Source organism: Octodon degus, unplaced genomic scaffold (assembly GCF_000260255.1).
Source record: "Octodon degus isolate 3935 unplaced genomic scaffold, OctDeg1.0 scaffold00010, whole genome shotgun sequence".
In the NCBI taxonomy this organism is placed as follows: domain Eukaryota; kingdom Metazoa; phylum Chordata; class Mammalia; order Rodentia; family Octodontidae; genus Octodon; species Octodon degus.
The window spans coordinates 22155130-22176908 of NW_004524586.1; the positions used below are offsets into that span (position 1 = coordinate 22155130).

At 42.5% G+C, this 21779-nt stretch overlaps 1 protein-coding gene across 7 annotated transcripts in view; it reads left to right on the plus strand.

Moving 5' to 3' along the window:
* Positions 1-1311: 1311 nt before the first annotated feature.
* The window catches only part of Ate1 (arginyltransferase 1), a 217264-nt gene continuing 196796 nt past the window's right edge, over positions 1312-21779 (plus strand). For 4 of the 7 annotated variants that reach the window (XM_023708958.1, XM_023708960.1, XM_004625609.3 and 1 more), the window contains exons 1-5: positions 2023-2198; positions 4263-4326; positions 5860-5922; positions 14776-14879; positions 16206-16460. In XM_023708958.1, the coding sequence (XP_023564726.1) occupies positions 2093-2198; positions 4263-4326; positions 5860-5922; positions 14776-14879; positions 16206-16460 (592 nt within the window). In that variant the 5' untranslated portion in view covers positions 2023-2092. Of the gene's footprint in view, positions 1666-2022; positions 2199-4262; positions 4327-5859; positions 5923-14775; positions 14880-16205; positions 16461-21779 lie in introns of those variants that run through there. The other 3 variants (XM_023708959.1, XM_023708962.1, XM_023708961.1) reach the window with 3 other exon arrangements.

Below are 21779 nucleotides of genomic sequence, written 5' to 3' on the forward strand. Positions count from 1 at the left end.
TTCAGATTCATCTGCTCACAGCTGACCAAATCGAAGGAGTCCATATATAGAAATCACCCAAAACATGCATATATCAGGAAAAGAAAAACGTGTAAATATTTTGATACTAATTTTTTTGCGACACCATGAGATTAATACAAATTACCTTTGGCTTCTATGATTATAGAAAGCGCTGGCCATTGGCGAATGGCTGAAATGTGTTATTTTTTGGGCAGATTTTATTTGGAAGGAAATAAAGGTTTACTGAGCTAGTTTCAAGGGGAAGGAAGAGCCTATTTGCCTCAAATCACCATCTCAACATTTACAGGTGGGCATAGGTCTTTTATAGGAAGGAACAGAGGAGAGGAGCCCAGAGACAGTGCTTTATCACATTGCTTGATCACTTCCTGCTCATCCTCCTGTAAAGAAACCTGGTTCCTGGCTTCCTGGAACTGGTATCTGCATCCTCTTAAACAGAGGAGCCGGTGTTAGCTATGTGCTCAGTGGGAAGAAGTTTGGAGAAACTGCGTATATCTAAAAACCAAAAAGCTAAAACTTCCATTTTTTGCAGCGTTCCATGTTACAGTTTCCAACTGGAGGGCCCTGAGCTGAATTCAATCTATATTTGAATTCATTTGGTCAGTAAAATAAAAAAAAATTGAATATTGAAAAATGTTTACATTTATTATATATATGTATATACATATATATATATTTTTTCACTTTCTTAAAAGTTGTGAAATGTGATGCTGGGCGGAAGACAACTGGCTCTGATAGCTGTTGCCTTTTTTGTTTCATTTTGTTGGTATTGGGGACTGTGTGTGTGTGTTTTGGCAGGGTCTCCTGTAGTCCAGGCTGGCCTCCAACCTGTGGTAATCCTCCTGAGGACTGAACCCAAAGGGGCTGCCCCTTCTGGGCAAGTGCTCCACCCAGGCTGGCAGGGATTGCAGGCCCACCAGACTGTTTCCTTAAGTGGTAAATTTCCTTTGTAAAATTTTCTTTTCTTTTTCTTCATTATTTTGGGGAACAGGGAGGGGCCGGCATGGCAACCTCGAACCCCCGGCCCCTGCACCTGCTTGCGGCGCTGTAATCCGCGGAGCTATTTGGTTTAAACGATTCATATACTTGGTACAGGGTCTTACTACATAGCTCAGACTCGTGGAGATCCTCCTGTTTGAGCCCAGGGCTGGGATTACAAGCGTGTGCCACCATGTCCGGTCTAAAGTGCTAAATTTTCTATTGGAGAAGCCTCAGCACTCACAGAATGCCTCCATGTCGCCACAACTAGGGGCATTTATGCCAGTTGATAGGTAATCTTCAATCTGAGACCTGCAGGATATGATTAGGTGAAACTGACTGGGAGGGTCAGTGTCCTCGCCTATGAGATGGGCTGATAACTCTCAGCTCCGAAAAGGCCTGCAGATCCAGTGTGCGGCCACACACCCGGCCAGAAGGCACGATCAGCCCCCACCCAGGGCCTGGGGGGCGCCGGGACCCGGCCCGGCCTCCCCTGCACCCTCCCGCGCCGGCCTCCGCACTCCGCGGAGTCAGCCCTCCGGGCCCCGAGAGGCGGGGCCGCTCGCATCGACCCTGCGGCGGCCATGGCCTCGGTGGTGGAGTACGAGGGCCTCAAGGCCGGCTACCGCTGCGGCTACTGCGGCTCCGGCGAGGGCAAGGCGTCCTGCGGTGAGTGTCCTGCGGCGCAGGCTGCGGCGTCCGCCTAGCAGCCGACCGTCGCAGGTGTCCGCCACGTTCCGGCCGAGCGGGCCCTGCCGCGGGTAAGGGCGGTTCGCGCCCCAACTCCGACTTCCCCTTTCCCAACCGTCTTTTCCTAGCTGGCTTCCCTCCCAGCGCCCTCCGCCCGCCTGCCCGCCCGCGTCACCCTCACTGACGGCGACCGCCCCTCAAGGAGAAGGAACTAGCGGAAAGCTGCCCTTGGCCAAGATGGCGCGCGCGGCGTCAGCCCCGAGACGCGCCGGGCTGGGCCCGGCCTGGGGACGCCCGAGCGGCTTCGCACGAGCCTCGGGGGCGTCCGCGCGCCGCGCTGCATTGTGGGGTGGCGGCGGCCGGGCGCGCTGGGGCTGGGCGGCCGAGCCTAGGCGGGGCTGGGACCATGGCTTCCTGGAGCGCGCTTTCGCCCAGCATCGTAGAGTATTTCGAGGGCGAAGACTTCTACCGCTGTGGCTACTGCAAGAACGAGTCGGGAAGCCGCTCCAATGGTGAGCGGGCGGCGGCGGCGGCCTCTGTGCGGTGGACGCGGCGGCCACCGCGCAGGGTGGCTCTAGGGCTGGGCCGAGCGCGGCTGCCCCGCAGTTGGTGGGTGCTCGGACCGGCGCCCGAGGGACCTCCTCTCGAGTCCGGAGTCAGAGGCCCTCGGGCGCCCGGGAGGGGAGCGCGCTGTGCGGCCAGCCCGGGCGGGTGCGGGTGCGGGTGCGGGTGCGGGTGCGGCCGAGCCCCGGCGCTGCGGGAGCGCGCACCGCGCGGTGCTGCGCGGTACAGCGTGCGTGCGGGGTGAGACAAGAGGCGCGGGTGACCCTGGCCGCCGGTCAGGCAGCCTGTCGGTGCTGATGTTTGACATTTTGCCGGGTCCTCAGGCAATGTCATTTCTCCAGCTGTCTCCACTCGAGGACACAGTCAGCCCACAGCTTTGTTTTTCCGTGACTCAGGTTTCTTTGCGAAGCACAGAAGTTTCCAGAGAAATTATCCGCGTTTGTTTTCTGCCGAGTCATGCATTGGCAAATGTGGAGTGTAGAATCCTTTCCTACTTTAGTGGAATGACCCAGCGCGGTGGAAAACAGGATGAGCGTAGAAATATAAATTAAGGCCCTCTTTCCAAGTGGGGAATGGCTTAGGCAGTTATGGCACACCCACTTATTCGTTGGACATGTTTGTTAGGTGCTTGGCCTGAAGTAGACAGTTACGGGCAACGGTCTGGAGCAGACGGTTACGCAATCATTTGAATGGACGGTAATGAATGCCCGCTAAATGGACAAATGAGTATGGCATTTACGTGGATGGTTAAACAGACACAAACAGGACGCAAAAGGCATTTGCCATGTGATTGCAGTGGAATGAAGCCTAGAAGCATGCCAAATAGTCGAGGCAGTGGTTGCCTTGGAGTGAAAGGGGTTCCATTCCCTCCCTTTTTTCATAGCTTTTGTATTGTAACCATGAAATCTCTATCAATGAGTTACATTAAACATGCCTAAAATGAACATTTTAATAGGCCTTTCATAGCCTTGTCCAATAATTTTAGTAAGAGAAAATTGCCCAGTGTGAAGTCAGTGTTTCAAGTTTTCAATGAGAAATCTGCCTTGAACATTTTCATTTAGGGAAATAAGTACGTGTCTGTCATTTCGATTTCTATTCTGATAGTCTATTTTTTTTCTTTTTTTTGCAGAACCAGGGATTGAACTCAGGGCCTTGCGCTTAGCAGGGAAGCGCTTATTCCACTGAGCTATCTCCCCGGCCCCCTCTGATAGTCTATTATAGGACACCGTCCCATTCATTAGTTGATCTGTTATTTCTATTACAGAGAGTGAAATTTGGGCTTATAGTTTGTTGGGATCAGTGAGTGCTTTCCAGGTGCATGGGCGTTTCTGTCGGACTCCACTGCCGTGCTTTCTCTCCATATATTCACTACTGCCAGGCCTATCTGTGTCTCTGCATATCTCTAATACAGTTTATTAACTACAAAAGGGGAAAATCCGTTTCCATTTTTAACATTGGTTCACGTATGATTTCACATTTGATTTCCCTGTAGTTAAATAATTTTTCCCTCATACAGTTCTTGTAGTCTTGTGTCCTAGACATTTGGGTCACTTTGTTTCTTACTTAGAAAAAATATCAAAGTGTAATTGTGTCCTACTGTTAATGTTCAGGTATATAATTATATATTTATAAGTGAGAACTAATATACACCAAAAATTTGCTTTCTAATTCTTCTGAAGAGGCCAGTGAATTAATGGGGTTATTATTAAAGCTTGAAGGTGAGATGCAGTCTGATTGCAATGAGAATCTAGATTTTTGATGTCGTAGACTGTGGACTAGTAATTAGATGTTGCTACTTTTATATATTTGATTTTTTAAATTAAAGTAAGTATATTTTATTTTCATTGGTGTCGTACTCTGAATTAGCAAATGTTAAATGTGGACAAGCTATTTCTAGAATGTCAGTGCTCTATAGCTTTAGCCTCAACACCGGTACTACTAAGACAGATACTTGGAAGTTTAAAACCGAAGCAAGTTCAACCTGTTGTCATTAACACACCACATTTTTTCAGGGATGTGGGCACATTCCATGACAGTGCAAGATTACCAGGATCTTATAGATCGAGGATGGCGAAGGTAATAAACATTCTTTAATTCAAAGATGTTTTCTGCTATTCAGGTTCTTAAAATTGAGAAATAGAGTTTGTGCTTAAGATGTTTTCCTGGTGGATGTGGTGGCACATACCTGTAATTCAGCTCTTGGGAGGCTGAGGCAGGAGGATCACTGTGAATTTGAAGTTAACTTGGGCTACATATTGAGTGCAAGGCCAGCCTGAACTACAGGACCCTACTCATCTTCCCCATTAAAAAAAAAACAAAAACAAAAAAAGTCAAGGCTGGTGAGGTAGCTCAGTGGACTGTGGACTAGGTGCCTGCTTAAGCAAGCACAGGGACCAGGGTTCGATCCTTGGTGTCACATGCTGTGCCAGCCCTACCCTGAGGCGCACTGATCCGGGTGTGGTGTTGCACACATGTAATCCCAGGACTGGGGAGGCTGAAAACAGGAGAATCACTAGAAGTCTGAGCTGTGGAGTGAGACCCTATACAAAATACATTAAATGGGCTGGAGAGATGGCTCAGTGGTCTAAAGCACCTACTTAGAACAAGCGTAGCAAAGCACAGGGACCACGGTTCGATCCCCCAGCACCGCATGCCAGCCAGCTGCGCCCCCTGGTGGGCCGAGCTGGCCGCGCACACACACACACACACACACACACACACAATAAATAAATTAAAAAAAAAATAAAAAAAAAATACATTAAATACATTAAAAAAAGAAGAATATTAGAAAAGTTAAATTTTTTTCTAAATTTAAGAATAAGGCTCAGAAAATCAGATGTTGAAGAATTTGGTATGCCATGATAAGGAAATTTTTATATTTTGTTTTTATGGTAGAAGGAAGCCATTGAAAGATTTATGAAAGTGCAATGTGATAGTATATGTTCTGGAAGAAATCATTCAGTTGGCAGAGAGGTATTTGAGAGGTGGTCATGGAAGCAGGAAGAGGAGTTCCACAGGTAGTCGAGCTATACAGATACAAAATGAGAAGCACTGGTGTCTCAGTGGCACTGATGATAGAGAGGAGGGGACAGATTTAAGATGCATTTTAGATGGAGAGAGTTGGCTGGCAGGATATAGAGGGAACAGTGTAAACTGACTGGTTTGAGAGGTAAGTAGCTCCTCATAACTGGGGTCGGGACTCTGAGGACTGTTCTGTGGTACAGTGCTTTGCTGGCACCCGTGCAGCTCCGAGTGTGGCTGTTGCAGCTCCAGTGCATGTGTGCATTGCTCCCACCGAATCATGCTCTCCTTCTTTCATGGGCCTTGAGGTACTGGGGATAGGTGACGGCTTTGAAGGGCTTGCACGTTTGGTGAGAAGACGTTGAGGTGATTAACCTGGTGATTTATCTAAAAAGTCTAGGAAAGAAAACGCTGGGTTCTGTTCTTTTGTATACCTACCTGCAAGATTATTTAGGCTGTGAAGAGCAGTTAAATATAAATGTGTTTTCACACTATTAGACTTTTATCATTAATTTAGTGATCCACTAATATGCTTTGGTACGTGTGTGAAGTCTGTAAGAAATTAACATACTATTTTTATAATTTTAGAAGTGGGAGATATGTATACAAGCCTGTCATGAATCAAACATGCTGTCCTCAATATACGATAAGGTAAGACTAAGTAATACAAAGAGGATCTGTAATATGAAGGTTATGTTCAAAAAAAATTTTTTTTTTAATGAATTTGTACAGGTTCTCACTACCCAGCTAGGACTTGTAGTGATCCACCTGTTTTCAGCCTCCCCAGCACTGGGAATACAGACATGCACATACAGACGTGCCTGGCCTGGTTATATACAGTTTTAAAGCAGAATCTTACACTTCTTTAGTGTTAATTTTTATTTTAGGTAGACATTCTTTATAAGAAAATGCAAATGAATTTTCTGTATACTGATGCTATATTCATATACTGATCAGTAGCTTTATTTTGCTTACTACGCAAAGAATACAAAATACAGTTAAATAATAGCTTTATTGTCCTTATTTAGTTTTCCTGGTTAAGAAGAGATGATAGCTGAGTTAACACACCTATATTATTCAAATGATGGAACTAAACAAAAAGGGATACAGATGAATGTCCATTTTATAGCTGTGTATTCAAAATGGTTAGGATAGATATATAGTTACATTTTCTTAATGAATAGAGGGATTTGTTCTAACAGTGTTTGTAAATAAGATATGTCTGCATCTTGTACAGCACATAACCACTAGGAAGAGAGTATGCAATGTGTTAATTATTGAAACTGTCATACCAATTTCATTTGAGACTATCTCATTGCTATTTGTTTCTCAATAAAATTATGGAAAAAAAAAACAGGAGATGATAGACTCTAAAACCAAAGTCAGGGGCTGGTGAGATGGCTCAGTGGTCTAAAGCACCTACTTAGAACAAGCTTAGCAAAGCACAGGGACCACGGTTCAATCCCCCAGCACCACATGCCAGCCAACCCCGCCCTGGTGGACTGAGCTGGCCACACACACACACACACACACACACACACATACAAATAAATAAATAAAAATTAAAAAAAAAATAAAACCAAAGTCATTTTCTTGTAATTAGCAATTTACTGGATCATGGGCAAGATTCTGCTCAAGTAAGCTTGTAGTGGGTTGGCTGGAACCTTAAAATTTTTATAATCAGAGAATGTTCATGCCTCAAATCCTGGCTAATTAGAAGGCTTAAACTGGAGATTAAAATTTTGCGGCTTGACTGGACCACTTACTGAGACCCTCTTTAAAAAATAAGTAGTTGAAGGCCTGGAGTTGTAGCTTAGAGGAAGTGCACTTGTCTGGCATTCACAAAGCCCTGGGGTTAATCCCTAACACTGAGTGGGGAGCCCATTGCAGTTGGTTAAGTAAAATACATTGTGTACCTATTATGCGTAAACTACTTTCCCAGGTATGTTGCTGTCTATGGGAAGAGATTCAACTAATGTTGCAGAATAGTAATTGTATGATGTAATTTTTATATTTCAGTGGAATCAAACATTTCCTGAATGTTACTCTTTAAATAGTTTCTCTATTAATCTTTTTTTTTTTTAATATTTATTTATTTGTTTGTTTATTTAGTGTGTGTGTGGCCAGCTCAGCCCACCAGGGGGCGAGCAGGCCTGCATGTGGTGCTTGGGGATTGAACCGCGGTCCCTGTGTTTTGCTTAGCTTAGCTTGTTCTAAGTAGGTGCTTTAGACCACTGAGCCATCTCACCAGCCCCTTTCTCTATTAATCTTATGGAATCATTTTCCATGTTTCTTCTGCTTATTCATTATAGTAGTTATAATAAGAACTTTTAAAGAAATGGCAGCAATATCTTACAACTTGACTTCTTGCTTGGCAAAAGTTTTCCCAGCACGTGAGTGAATATACTTTTCTGACTATGACTTTAAAAAATTAAAAAAAAAAAAATTAGAATTATACATGCCCAGGGCCAGCAAGATAGCTCAGCAGATTAAGTGCCTGCTTAGGCAAGTGCAGGAACTGAGGTCCTATTCCCAGAACCATATGCCCTGCTGGCCTGTCCCTGGGCGCGCTGAACTGGACACAGGGACTGGCATGGTAACACATGCCTGTAATCCCAGCACTGGGGAAGCTGAAAACAGGAGGATCACTGCAGGTCCGCTCTGCGTAGTGAAACCTATACCAAATACATGGGAAAAAAAAAAAAAATTATACGTGCTCATAAAATACCAAATCTGTAAAATTCATTTTGGAATTTAGATGTCTCTGAAATCCTTCACATTGGCAGTTACCTTCAGATCTTTTAAGTTTTCTTTCAATACTGGGGATTCAACCAGGGGCATTCTACTACTAAGCTATATCTTCAGCCCCCTTTGTAAAAATTTTATCTTGAGAAGAGATCTTGCTGAGTTGCCCAAGTTGGCCTTGAAGTTACAAATCTGTCTCAGTCTGTGTAGCTGTGATTACTGGCGTGTGCCACTGTGCCCAGCAACTCTCTTAACTAGTTCTTTTGATTTTGTTGCTTATCTTGAAGTAAGATGTTTATTTTTATTTTTTGTATTTTAAGGGAAAGTCTACGGGGTCGTCAGGGTTTTACTACTAGATCAGACTTGTAGTGATCCTCCCAAGAGCTGCGACTACAGCGTGTGCCACCACGCTCAGTCTCAATTGCCGTTTTTTTTTTTTTTTTTTTTTAGCATGCCCTGGGGGCAGGGCCGGCACAGCAAGCCCAGGGATTAACCCCCCCCCCACCTGCTTGCAGGAGCTTTAAAGATGTTTATACAACACTTATTTTTTCTCTTTTTAAAAATTAGTTAATTTTTTGGTTTTTTTGAGACAAAGAGTCTCTTTATATATTTCAGACTGGCCTTGAAATCATTGTGTAGCCTAGGCTGGCATTGAACTCAGTGATCTTTCTGTCTCAGCCTCTTAAGTGCTGGGGTTTTTCTTTTTTCTTTTTAATCCTTTATTTATTTGGTACAGGGTCTCACTATGCAACTCGGACTTACAGTGATCCTACTGTCTCAGTCTCCCCAGTGCTGGGGTTATGGGCATGTGCCACCACACCCAGTTTTGGTGGCTGGCACGGTGGGCCCGGGTTTCTGGGGCCAGGACAGCATCAATCCCCAGCAGTACTGGGGATGGAACCCTGGTCCTTGGGCTTGCCAGGCAGGCACTTAGATCACCAAGCTGTCTCCCCAGACCCTAAGTGCTGGGATTATAGGTGAGCACCACCATGCCTGGCTCTTTATAAGCAGCAGTGTACTAATGCTTATTTTCTTTACATAATTATAGAATTCTGGCAAAGACATTCATGGAGATTTCCATTGTTAATATATAGGTAAACAAAATATCACATATAAACTCTAGAAATCCAATAAAAAAAAAGAATAAACAAGAAAAAGCCTGGGGTTGCCCCTTGTTGAGTATCAGGGTTGGGCCTGGACCAAAAGTTCTGGGGCTTTTTGCTCTTGGGCATCAGTGTAAGTCCCTGAATTGGATCTTAACAGAGAAAGACCTGGAATACCTAAACACCTTTATGTATCCCATTGGTTCAGGGATTCCATTTACACAGTACTACTTTAAATTGCCATTTGCACAGGCCCAAGTAGCTTTGTGGAAAGGAATTAGTTTCTTCCTCTTTCTAGAAAATGGCTCACTGTCATTGATGGACCCATCTAGTGACAGTCAGCAGTATTGCCTGCAACTTCTTAGCTGGTGTGATTGAAGTGTCATTGTAGAGGAAGAAAGAGCTGCCTGTGGTACCCAGCAGTTCTGGTGTAGAAAATGGGGCAGAAGAGTCTGTACCAACTGGAGAGGGCATAGTGTGTGTGGGGCCTGTCTTATGCAGCATAGAGGATGGCCTTTTGGATGAAAAGACATGTGCAGAAGAGGTAAATTCTCATTCCAGTCCCAGCTACCCCTGTGAGTTGGCCTAGGATCAACATGCAGGATGTAAGTTGGCTGTGCTACTGAAGTCTGGCCATTGAGGTGGTTCTTAGATCTATCAAGGGCAGGATCTGCAAGGGCTGATTGGTCGCCCCTGCCTGTGCTCCTGGAGTACACCGCTGCCTCTTTGCTGACATGTGTAGTGTAACTTTTTATGTCCTCTTTCCTTTTGTCTTCCAGAGGTACAGGGGAAAAATGATTTACAACTATTTCACGAGGTAGGAGGTGGGTCAGTTGATTTGCAACTCCATGTAGATGGCAAACCCAGGTCCTGTATTGTAACACACATACCATCCAACTTGGGGGCTCAATTGCTTGTTACTACCGTGACTCAGCCTTCACACTCAGGGTTTCCACCAGTTCTGGTTGCCTTTAGACTCTGAAAAGCTTTTCTTCATTTTACTTTTCTCATCACCTCCGTACCAGACTCGTGGGATTTGACGTTAACAGTAGACTTTTATTTTATTTATTTTATTTTTTTTTGTGGAACTGGGTATTGAACTCAGGGCCTTGGGTTTGCCAGGGAAGCGCTTATTCCACTGAGCCATCCTCCCGGCCCCTAACAGTAGACTTTTAAAAAAAATTTTTGCCAGAGCCTCCTAAGTGATTGTACTGAAATAGGAGGGACAAACTGGAGTAAAGTCACTGTATGTCTTAGCTACATCCTTTTAGGTATGTATCTTGTCCCTCTCTTGGCTAGAATATTGTGCGGTTTCACTGTCTGACTTGGAATATTAGAGAGATATTTACTGTAAAACTCCAAGGCTGGCCATAAACCACTCATGCAGTTGGAGAAAGGGGTGGCGTTAAGTGTTGCAGATGGAGCCAGGCATGATGGTACATGCCTGTAGTCTCTGGGAGGAAGACTGGAAGTTTGAGCCCAGCCTGGACAATTTAGTGATAAGGTGAGACCTTCTCTAAAACAAACAAAAGTTTCAGTTGGCTCGTGGTGCTGTTGTTGGAGCTTGGGAGATGACTTCCTGAGAGAAGCTTACTGGCTCCTTGGAGCTAGTCATTGGGCTTTATGTACTGTCTTCACACCCACAGGTACCACAGGAGAGGGAAGCAGAGGGAGCCTCTTTGATGAGTCTAGAGCAGCAGTGATGATGCAGTGGAGCCTGTGTCAGGTCCTCATGGAAAGGGAGAGTAAGCTAGGATCCACCTTACTTACTGTCTCTTCTTGGAAGCAGAATGGAGGCTTTTGATGCCTTGCACTTAGATCTTCTGCCTTCTTTCTGCCAGCACAGACAACACTGGGTGGTTCTTCTAGTACACTTGTTAGATGGCAAATCTGAAGGGGAAGCCAATGAGATATTCTGGGATGTGGCAAGGGCAGACTGCCGCAGGGCTACAGAACATTGCTGAGGCTTGGAGGGTTAAGGGAAGGGCGGCTTGGCTAGAAGTGTGTCATACATCAGCCCCCGCCCCCCATGAATGGAAGCCCATGAGTTCTCAGTTTTTCTTGTAAGTTATGTTGTAAAAATTTCATGAGCTTACCCTCATCTGCAGCATACTTGGGGATCTTGAATTAGTGAAAGTTGTAGTATCTGACCTCCTTTCTACCCATCTCTTGAATGCAGACCCTGTGCTGCCCTGTGAGGCAATTTGAGTGATCTCCAGCACACACTAGAGGGTAGATTCATGGTGAAATCCATGACATTAGTGGTAGCAGTGACACTGAGATCCTTCTGCTTGTCCCACACAAGGGCTTTACAGCCTTTGGTCTGAAGTGCTTTCATAATGACAATCATATCATAGTTCCCATTTCTCAATGTTCTTTTCTTGTGGAGTGTCACAGACAGCCTGTGGAAAGTTTCTTGCAGTATTGCTTGCATGAAGGCTTTAGCGTCCTGAATGGCATGACTGGGGACACTGGGGTCGCCGAGTTCTCTGTACTGCTTCTTGCGATGGACTTGTGGGCATCTGCCTGGGGAAGCTCCAAGGATTCAGATTTGGTTGGCCTTGTCCCTTTTTTAAGACACATAATTCATATTTTTCACCTTAGCTTCCAGAGCCAGTGGGAAGTGCCCTGGTCTTCCCTCCTGTGTAATATGTACTTCCCAGGATTTCTGAGGTCTACGTTATTCTGGTGTCCGTGATTTATGCTGTGTCACTGGGGGGGGGGGGGAGATTAGAATCAAAAGGGGAAGGCCTCTTCTTGCTTCTCACAAGAAAATAACTTGTGGATTAGTTTCTTTTATCACTACTATTAAGTGTGAGATTTTTAAAAACTCAGCCTTTAAGATCTTAATAGCTTTTCCCTACTCTTTCTCCGATAGAGTCGGTCACATTGCTGTTTTCATTTTAATTCTTTCTGATTATGACATCAGTGAATCAAGAGAAAAGGCCTAGGTGATAGATAAAACACACAGCACAGTTCCACCAGCCATGAGATTGTAGGTGCAGCCCTACACCTCTGGGGCAGCCCTTCACCCTTTGGGTACAGTGGCAGTGAGGCAGGCATTGCACCTTGGGAAGCGCAGCCATCACCTCTCACCGTGGGCGCAGGCTTCCTGCCTCACGGGGGTGCTTGCGGTTGTGCTGCCTGTGAACGATTGCCTGGCCCTGCTGGCTCCTACATGGGCTGAGCATGCATTGGCATGTGCCTGTCCTTGCTCTTTTCCTTTTTAACCTCCTCCATTACTACTCAACTGTCTCACTCCTGTTTCCCCTGTCACATTCAGGCTCCTTTATAACCTCATCACGAACTTCTACCTTAGAAATACTATGATTTTTCTGTAGATGTATTCACAAACTATAAAGATTTACATTATGACCATGTAAATGTGCTTTACAGCTGAGCTGTGTCGTAGCCTATGATTTCTTGCACAAGTGTTTGCTTTACCTAGAAGTTAGTGATTATCTTGTTTGCTTTTATACTAGTCTGTATACCTAACTGCATTTATTTTGAAGTTCTCTCCGAGTTGTTTAGCTGCGTCAGCCTTATTTCTGATACTCCCAAGAGCCTTGTGATGATCTCTGGTATGGACATACTGTCCTTTATGGACATACTGTCCTCAATACTGTCATTCTTGGATCTCTTTTTATTTTCTTTGGGACTCTCTTTGGTTTTCAAGTTGGATATCATCTATCTTGGATTGTTCTCTTGTTCTAGAGAAGCACATTTTCTGATAGGCTCCTGAGAAAAACAGCATGAGACTTTGCCTGTCTTTTTTTCTTGTCTTCTCTCTTCTCCATTCCCCCTTCCCTGTCTGTCTGTCTGTCTGTCTGTCTGTCTGTCTGTCTCTTCTCTCCTTTTTTCTTCCCGTTTGACAGGGTTATGGCTGGCCTTGAACTCATTGTGTATCCCAGGCTGACCACAAACTCAAGGTGATCCTCAGCCTCTTCAGTGTTCAGATTTCAGGCTTGTGCCAGCCTGGCAAGACTTTGCAGTGTTGACACCCTATATCTGAAAATGTTTTAATTGACTGCAAAAATGTAGCTTTTAGTTTAGTTGGATATACAAGTATGAAGTTGGGAATAATTTCCCTCTAGAATTCTGGAGGCTAACCTCCATTGTTATTTTACTGCTGTTGATGAGTCAGGTGGCATTCTGATTCTTGTATCTTTGCCTGAAATATGTTCTTTCTCAGGACTAGGATCATAATTTTCTGTATTAGTCACTTGTCCATTGCTGGGACAAATAGCTGATACCCACAATTTAAAGGAGGAGAAGTTTGTTTTAGTTACAGTTTCAGAGGTGTCTCAGTCCATGGATACATGGCTGGCTGGCTCCACAGCTTAACCTGCATGGTGGAGCAGAGCTGCTCAACCCGTGGCAACTAGAAATCAGGAGGGACGAGCTAGTGGCAAGAGTGTACGCTCCAGGTCCGGCCTCCCGTGAGTGGCCTCGCCCCAGGCTCGACTCCGAAGAGCACATTCAGCTGTGACCATCAGTGGACCAGCTCACTGATGCGTGGTGGGCCTACGGTCTAGTCACCTTCCAGAAGCCTCACCTCTGAACACGGGAGGCTTTGGTGGGCATTTGAACTCCAGACCACTGTGTAGTTCTGGTAGAGGGCTTGCTTTCTTGTTCTGACACCTTTATTCCGATATTTGATCTTTTCAACTTATCCTCTGTTTTTCCTTTCAGTTTTTCTTCTCTTTACTGAATCTTGTGCAAAATATCTTTATTTTCTAAACCTTCCTTAAAGTAAGTTTAATTAAGAGCCTTAATTTTTTATATCATCTGTCAGTGTGTGTGTGTAGATAAATAAGATATTTTTTTCTGAGGAATTTTTAAAAAGCTCTCTTCCAAATTGCTTTCTTCAGTTTGACACTTGTTTGTAGACAGTTGGCCCCCTTCAAGTGTCTGGTAATTCCAACTCTGTTCAGTGTTCCACTGGAAATTCTGGGGACCCAACTGAGCCTTGTGTTCTGTGCGCTTTGGAGAGGCTGATCAAGCTGAGCTGCTCTGGTGGGGAATCTGACATCTGTGTTTTTAGGCTTCATATTTTAAAGAGCAAGTGTGATCTGCTGATGTTCTGGAGCTGGGCTGGGAACCTCAGCATTTAGAATGTAGATGTCACTTCTTCCTGTGCTTAGTATAGTGTTTTTGCCATGTAAGAGCCCTTATCTTTTGCTTTTTACTGAAAGGGGGATTGTGTAGCATCAGATGAAGAATGAAGTCTGCAATTGTAATTGCTTTGAATACAGGCATTCATTAAGGGGTTCCTTCTGTTTTTATACCTACTTTTGCTTAGCAGGTCTTACCAATCCCTAAGACTTTTAGGGTAAATATACAGAAATTTGTTACCTTACGGGCTTTTTCTGTTAACAAGATTCAACTTTCTTTGGTCAGCTTAGTCAGTTACTCCTGTACATCTGCTTTCCAGCTACAAACATTTTTCTCCTCTCCATTTTTCTATGGTTTATGTGATTTTACATATTAAAAAAAAATCTCTTAAAGGGTAATTTTATTCAAATTAGGAGTTGAAATTTAGAATAGATTAGGCTATAGTAAGCCTTACCTTTAACCAGGAATCTCAAGCAGGAGATGACTGTATTTTGTTAAAATTTTTTCGTTTACTTTTGAAATACTTACTTTGCTTTCCTAGGTGCCGGCCTTTACAGTTTCAACCATCAAAATCACACAAGAAAGTATTAAAAAAAATGTTGAAATTTTTGGCTAAAGGGGAGCTTTTCAGAAGAAATTATGAGGGTAAGATGAGATTGAGTATAAAAACTGTTCACTGTAAATGGATGTATCTTTCCAAGGTTCTCACTTTCAAATGTCTCATGTTAGGTGGGAAGAGGGGCCTGTACCACTCCTGTGGTGATGAGCATCACTAATAGCACTGACATTACTGTTATTGATGGCCCCACAAACCGGGATTATAGGAAATACTGTATATACCAGAATAGTCTAATTTGGAAAGAAAATTGAAGATCATTTTGTTTTTTAAATTAAAAAAAAATTTTTTTTTCCCCCGGGAACTGGGGATTGAACTCAGGACCTTGTGCTTGCCAGGCAAGTGCTTATTCTACTGAGCCATCTCCCTGGCCCCTTGAAGATCATTTTAAAGGTGTACTTTTTTGGAGTTTGCTATTAATATACAATTATTTTTGTGTCCAGGAGTCATAGCCTAATTAATGAATGAATATGCAGATAAACTTTGAGGATGCTGTAAATTGATGATTTTGTAAGCATCAAAATTTAGTTTTTTTTTCAGTTTTCTATCTTTTAATGTAGTTTTCATAGTTATTTGGCTTATTATGGATTTCTTTGATTTATGGGCTTCTGAATTGTTTGTATATGATACATAATTCATTAAGATAAAAGCTTAAACAGCTATAAGAAAGAACTACCGAGTCCAAGGACTGAACAGTATTAGTTCCTTTCTGTCCTCACTCAGCAGCCCGGGTGCGTGGTTCAGCTCAGTCTGCAGCTTTGCTCCCTTTGCTGCTGCCCTCAACATACTATTTTCAAGGTCACTATCTTTCTTGACATGGCCAGTGGGTAGGGGGAATGGTTGGAAGTTCTTTTTTTTTTTTTTTTTAAACTTTTTTTTTGTTTATTTATTTTTACATTTATTTACTCTGTGTGTGTGTGTGTGTGTGTGTGTGTGTGGCCAGCTCAGCCCACCAGGGGGTGGGGCTGGCTGGCATGTGGTGCTGGGGGATCGAACCGCGGACCCTGTGCTTTGCCAAGCTTGTTCCAAGTAGGTGCTTTAGACCACTGAGCCATCTCTCCAGCCCTGGTTGGAAGTTCTGGGTCACAGTTTTCTTTTAAATAAGTAAGACAGAATTAGACATATCAGTTTTCTTATGTTCCATGGTTGGGAGCTTGGTCTCAGTAGGCAAAGGGTCTGGCATTCTCCTGATAGGCTGCCACAGTTTTAAGTCTGGTTCCATTACTTTGAAAGGTGAGAAAAATGCTACACTGTAGTCCTTGCTGCAGTGGATAATGGGGCTTTCGGTAGTCTGATGGTTATCTTGACTGTGTCAAATGACCTGGCTGATGGGCTTTTTTTCTTCTGATTTATAGATGAGCCCATGGATTCTACAATGGAAGATGCAGTTGCAGGTGACTTTGCATTAATAAATAAATTGGATATAAAGTGCGATCTTAAAACACTCAGCAGTGATCTCAAGGAGAGCTTAGAGTGTGACAAGAAGAAGAAAGAAAAAAACTCAAAGAAGGAAGACTCTAAAGAATTAACTTATTCACAAGCCATAGAAGAGAAGTTGGGCTCTGGTGAACCATCACATTCAATCAAAGCTCATCTGCTTCCTAAGCCAGGTAGTGCACATTTGATAGCAAGTCATATTAGCTACTTTTCTTCTTACTTGTGTCATTGTAACCCTTGGTCTCTGCTGTCAGTCAAAAAGATGACTTATCTGTAACATGTCTAAGATAGAGTCCTGTTTTATACAAGATACTATTACCTGTTTTAGATAGACACATTAATATCTTTTTAAACTGTTTTAAAAACTTGAAATAATAGCTTTATCCTCAAATACTCTTTTTTTTTTTTTTTATTTTTGAGACAGGATCTTGTTATGTAGTTTAGGCTAGCTTTGAACTCACTGTGTAGCCCAGGCTGGCATCAAACTTGCTGCAGTCCTCTTTGCTTAGCCTCTAAAGTGCTGAGATTATGCAGGTGTGCACCACCACACCCAGACCCAAATATGTTCTAAGAGTTGCATCTCATCTTATTATCTGAGAGCCTTAGAAACTTGAGAATCGGGCTGGCCAAATAGTTCAGCAGATTAAAGTGCCTGCAAGCAGGCGCAGTGGTCAGGGGCTCAATCCCTGGGCCTGCCCTGCCAGCCCTGACCTTGGGGCTTGCTGATGGTAATTGAGACTGGGTGTAGTGGTGCGCGCCTGTAATCCCAGCTCTTGGGAGGCTGTAAACAGGCGGATCACTATGAGTCTGATCTAGTAGTGAGACCCTGAACACCCTGTACACCCTTCCCTAAAAAAATACGAAAAAAAAAGTTTGAGAGTCATGTTTTCGTCAGTGGATGGTTTGGTGATAAACATTGTTTTGGCATTATAAGACAGTATAAATTATAGATAATATGTCCAAAATATAATAATTATGAAATTCTTCAGTGTATCATTAAATTTTTATGTAATTATAAGTTTAAAACTATCTAGATTTTAATGTTTTTTTTTTTTTAACATTTATTTATTGTGTGTGTGTGTGTGTGTGTGTGTGTGGGGCCAGCTCAGCCCACCAGGGGGCGGGGCTGGCTGGCATGTGGTGCTGGGGGATCAAACCGTGGTCCCTGTACTTTGCTAAGCTTGTTCCAAGTAGGTGCTTTAGACCACTGAGCCATCTCTCCAGCCCCTAGATTTTAATGTTTAACTTCATTTTAGTAAGGTAAACAATTTTCCCACATGCTCCCTTATAAAAGAATTAAGCTTAAAAATATGCCCAACATTGTGAGTTTACCATGTGAAATGTATATTTAGGGCTGGCCAAATAGCTCAGCAGATTAAAGCGCCTGCAAGCAGGTGCAGGGGCTGGGGGCCAGGGGCTGTCGGCCCCGCCCCCGGGGCATGCTGAGACTGCGTTTGAGACTGGATGTGGTGGCATGTGCCTATAATCCCAGCTCTTGGGAGGCTGTAAACAGGCGGATCACTATGAGTCTGATCAAGTAGTGAGACCCTAAATACTCTGTAGACCTTTCCCTAAAATTTAAAAAAAAAAATGTGTATTTGTATGATTTTTGTTTTTAAAATTACTGCATAAAGTGTGAAGTTGGACAGTTTTTGCATTAATTTTTATGTTATTTGAGATGATTCAAAGGAGAGATTTTTAGTATTCAGTTTTTATTGTCTAAATTATATTACACAAGTTAAAGTGCAAAAAACTGTATTTCTATTAAGATTTTGCAGAACAATTTAATGGTATTTAAATTGATGTTAACCTGAGTTTTTTTCCTAATTAATATTAATACTTTAATGAAATACTATTATTTGAAGAATTTCTGCTTTTATACTCATGTGAGGGTTTTTTTTTATTCTTTTTTGTCTAAAACTTGGTTATGGTTTGTTAAATCAAAAACTTCTGTTGAAAAGAATTTGAAATAAAGGGGAGCTAGATTTAATAGTGTAATGAACTTCAGTTTACCTTGTCCTCATTTGAAACATTTAGTCATGATAGCCACTTTTGTTTCATCTGTATCTAAATCTAGTTCTTTCTGTAGTATATTTAAGCAATTTATTAACATTATGCCATCCTATATTTCAGAATTTATTTCTAAAAAATAAGAACTTTGAAAAAATGTATTTGCAACACCATTATTACACTAATAAAATTTCTTTTGGTGGCAGAGGGGAAAGACAGGGTCTTGCTGCTCGCTATGTCGCCTAGGCTGGCCTTGCTCATTACGTAGCTTAGGCTGTCCTTGGACTTATTGTTAGCCTCCAAGTGCTGGGATTACAAATGGCGGGCCACAATGCCTGGCCCGTAAAATTTCTTAATATTCAGTGTTCAAATTCCAGTTTTTTTTTTTTTAACATTTTCTTGCATCAAAATCTGGATAATTGGCCTATAGAATTGGTTCATATATTTAAGAAATCTTTTTGTTCAATACATTTTCTTTTTATTTTTCTCCATTTTTTACTTGTGTACTATTACTTGTTGAAGGAAATGACTTGTTTGTCTTGGTTTTTTCTTTTTTTTCCACTTTAAGATTTTTATTTATCAGTGATATTTTTGGTTTTAAAGTGTATTAAACATAAAATACAGGTTCTAATGTTATTATAATATTCTATTATTGTCAATGTTTCACAGTCAATGGCCTCTTAATTAAGTTTCTCTCAAAGTTGGTAAAGAAGAAATATCCTTAAATTTCAGAAAGTTTGTTTGCATTTATTTATTTTTTTAAACGTTTATTTATTTAGAGTGTGTGTGTGTGTGGGGGCAGCTCAGCCCACCAGGGGGCGGGGCTGGCTGGCATGTGGTGCTGGGGGATTGAACCGCGGTCCCTGTGCTTTGCCAAGCTTATTCCAAGTAGGTGCTTTAGACCACTGAGCCATCTCGCCAGCCCCGTTTGTTTGCATTTAAAAATATTTCAGTATTGAGGCTCTTTTTTTGTTGTTGCTTTTTTTTTGGTTTTTTCTTTTCATTTTTTTAATCATTTATTTATTTATTTATTTGGTAAGGGTCTCACTACACAGCTCAGACTTGTAGTGATCCTCCTGTCTCAGCCTTCCCAGTACTGGGATTTATAGGCATGTGCCATCATGCCCAGTTTTGGTGGCTGCTCTGTGTGGGACTGGCATGGGTACCAAGATCAAACCTAGGTCCCTGTGCTTACCAGGCAGGTGCTTAGATTGCTGAGCTATCTCCTTGGCCCATTGTCTTGGTTTTTGTCTTACTTCTGTAGCTGGCTGATTCCATCTTCAGTGCAGTTTAACCTGTTCTGCCGACCTGTAAATTGATTCTTGAATGTAGAGTCTTTGATCAGATTTGGGGCTAAATTTCCTTCCTTCCTTCCTTCCTTCCTTCCTTCCTTCCTTCCTTCCTTTTTTGAAGACGGTCAATCTTAATCAGGTTGCGAGATTTGAGGGTGGTTAAAGTTATCCCATGGGTAATTGAATATTCCTTCAGGAGATACACAACATCTGTGTGCCTCTCTTTCTTAGTGTTACTTTCTGTTTCTTTTTATTTTTTGGTACTAGGGATTGAACTCAGGACCTTATGCCACTGAGCTATCTCCCCAGCCATGTTAGTGCTAATAGTGCCTAAATCTGTTTATTATTTAAACATTCTAGGGCCGGGGAGATGGCTCAGTAGAATAAGCGCTTGCCTGGCAAGTGCAAGGCCCTGAGTTCAATCCCCAGTTCCGCAAAAAAAAAAAAAAGAAAGAAAAGAAAGAGCCTATTTCTCCCTTTGGGGCTGGTGAGATGGCTCAGTGGTCTAAAGCACCTACTTAGAACAAGCATAGCAAAGCACAGGGACTGCGGTTCAATCCCCCAGCACCACATGCCAGCCCGCCCCGCCCCCTGGTGGGCTGAGCTGCTCCCCCCCAACAAATAAATAAATAAATAAATAAAATTAAAAAAAATTAAATATTCTAGTTTTAGCATTTCATTCCTTTTTTTTTGTTTGGAATATTTTCATTAAAAAACTCATTAAAAACTCAAAGGAAAGGGAAGGCAAATTTTTGAATCTTTCTGTTCATTTTTTTTTTTTTTTTTTTTTTTTTTTTCTTTTTTAGAGGTGAATATATTTGGGGAAAGAAAGCTCCTGTTCAAGAGAGGGCCAGAAGGGAGAGCTGAGTGGGTTGTCCCCGAAGCTGTGTCTTGCAGGTTTTTTTATAAGTAAAACCATGTGGTGACATGGGTCTAAGGTGAAGCACATGGAAACTTGCTTATTAGGTGGGCATGAGGTGGGACAAAACTATGTTCAGCCAATGAGATTACAAGCACAATTGCTCAGGTAAAATTGATTAAATCCAGGACCGAATGCAAAAGTGAGTCACATGGCAAGTGGGCATGGCACAGGCATGACTATAGAACAGAGACTTTATCAACATTTGAAGCATGAAAATTTGTTACCTAAATGAGGCCCAATCTAGAGTCTATGAAGAAAAGCAAAGTGTTAACCTCTGTCCAATGATTTCGGTGGATGACCTCCAAATGATATTGTAGAATGAAATTTCCAACCTGAAAGATACCCGGGCCAAGTTGGTGTTCTCTAAAACTGAAGAATGAATTTTAGGAACAGTGGAGGTTAAGAGCAGAATATATTTATTGGGGGAAAGAAAGCTCCTGTCCTAGAGAGGGACAGGAGAGGAACCTTGCCCCTTGTTCATTGTTTTTCAAAATAACATATTTTATTAGCAATCAGTTAGGTTTTCTTGTTATCATTGTGAACTTGTGGATATAAACATACTTTTTGTTGCATTCTGTTCGTATGACAGCTTCTTTAGGTTGGCTTCTGTATCTTTCTAATGTAGCTCTAGTAGTCTTGGTGAACTTCCTTGCTATCATGTGACATGATGGACATGGGTCTTCTTGTGCCTACATTTTCTCACCTAGCCCTGGTTCCAAATGATATTTGGAGATCAGAGAGTAGACGTTATTACTGCTGGCTTGATCATTGTTTTCTAGGGTTTTTTAGTGACTAGGTCATGACTTCATATTGATACTACTTTTCAAATTCAGAACAATAGTATTTTTGTTTTTTATTTTTTCTTCTATGGAGAAACCTGATTCTCAAGGACATAAACCTTTTAGAGCTTTCAGGGATCACAGACAGCCCACTGAGGCATGCATGCCATAAGTTCTCCTCCCCTGAATAGGGAATAGTAGAAGTAGACTGGTATATCCCCCAGCTAGTGGTTCCTTATCTCACATCACATAACGATTGTAGAGTAACAATAACCTGACCTTCAACAATATGATTACTGAAGTATGCATTAAATACCTTTTGTGTGGTTTTCTTTTCTTTTTTTTTTTTAATTAGGCTATTTTTCATTAAGAATATGAGACTGTTTTAAACCAGATGTCTTTGGATCTTCTTTGGAACCTGCTTTTCCATTTTTTAAAAAAAAATTTGTGTGTGTGTGTGTGTGTGTGTGTGTGTGGCCAGCTCAGCCC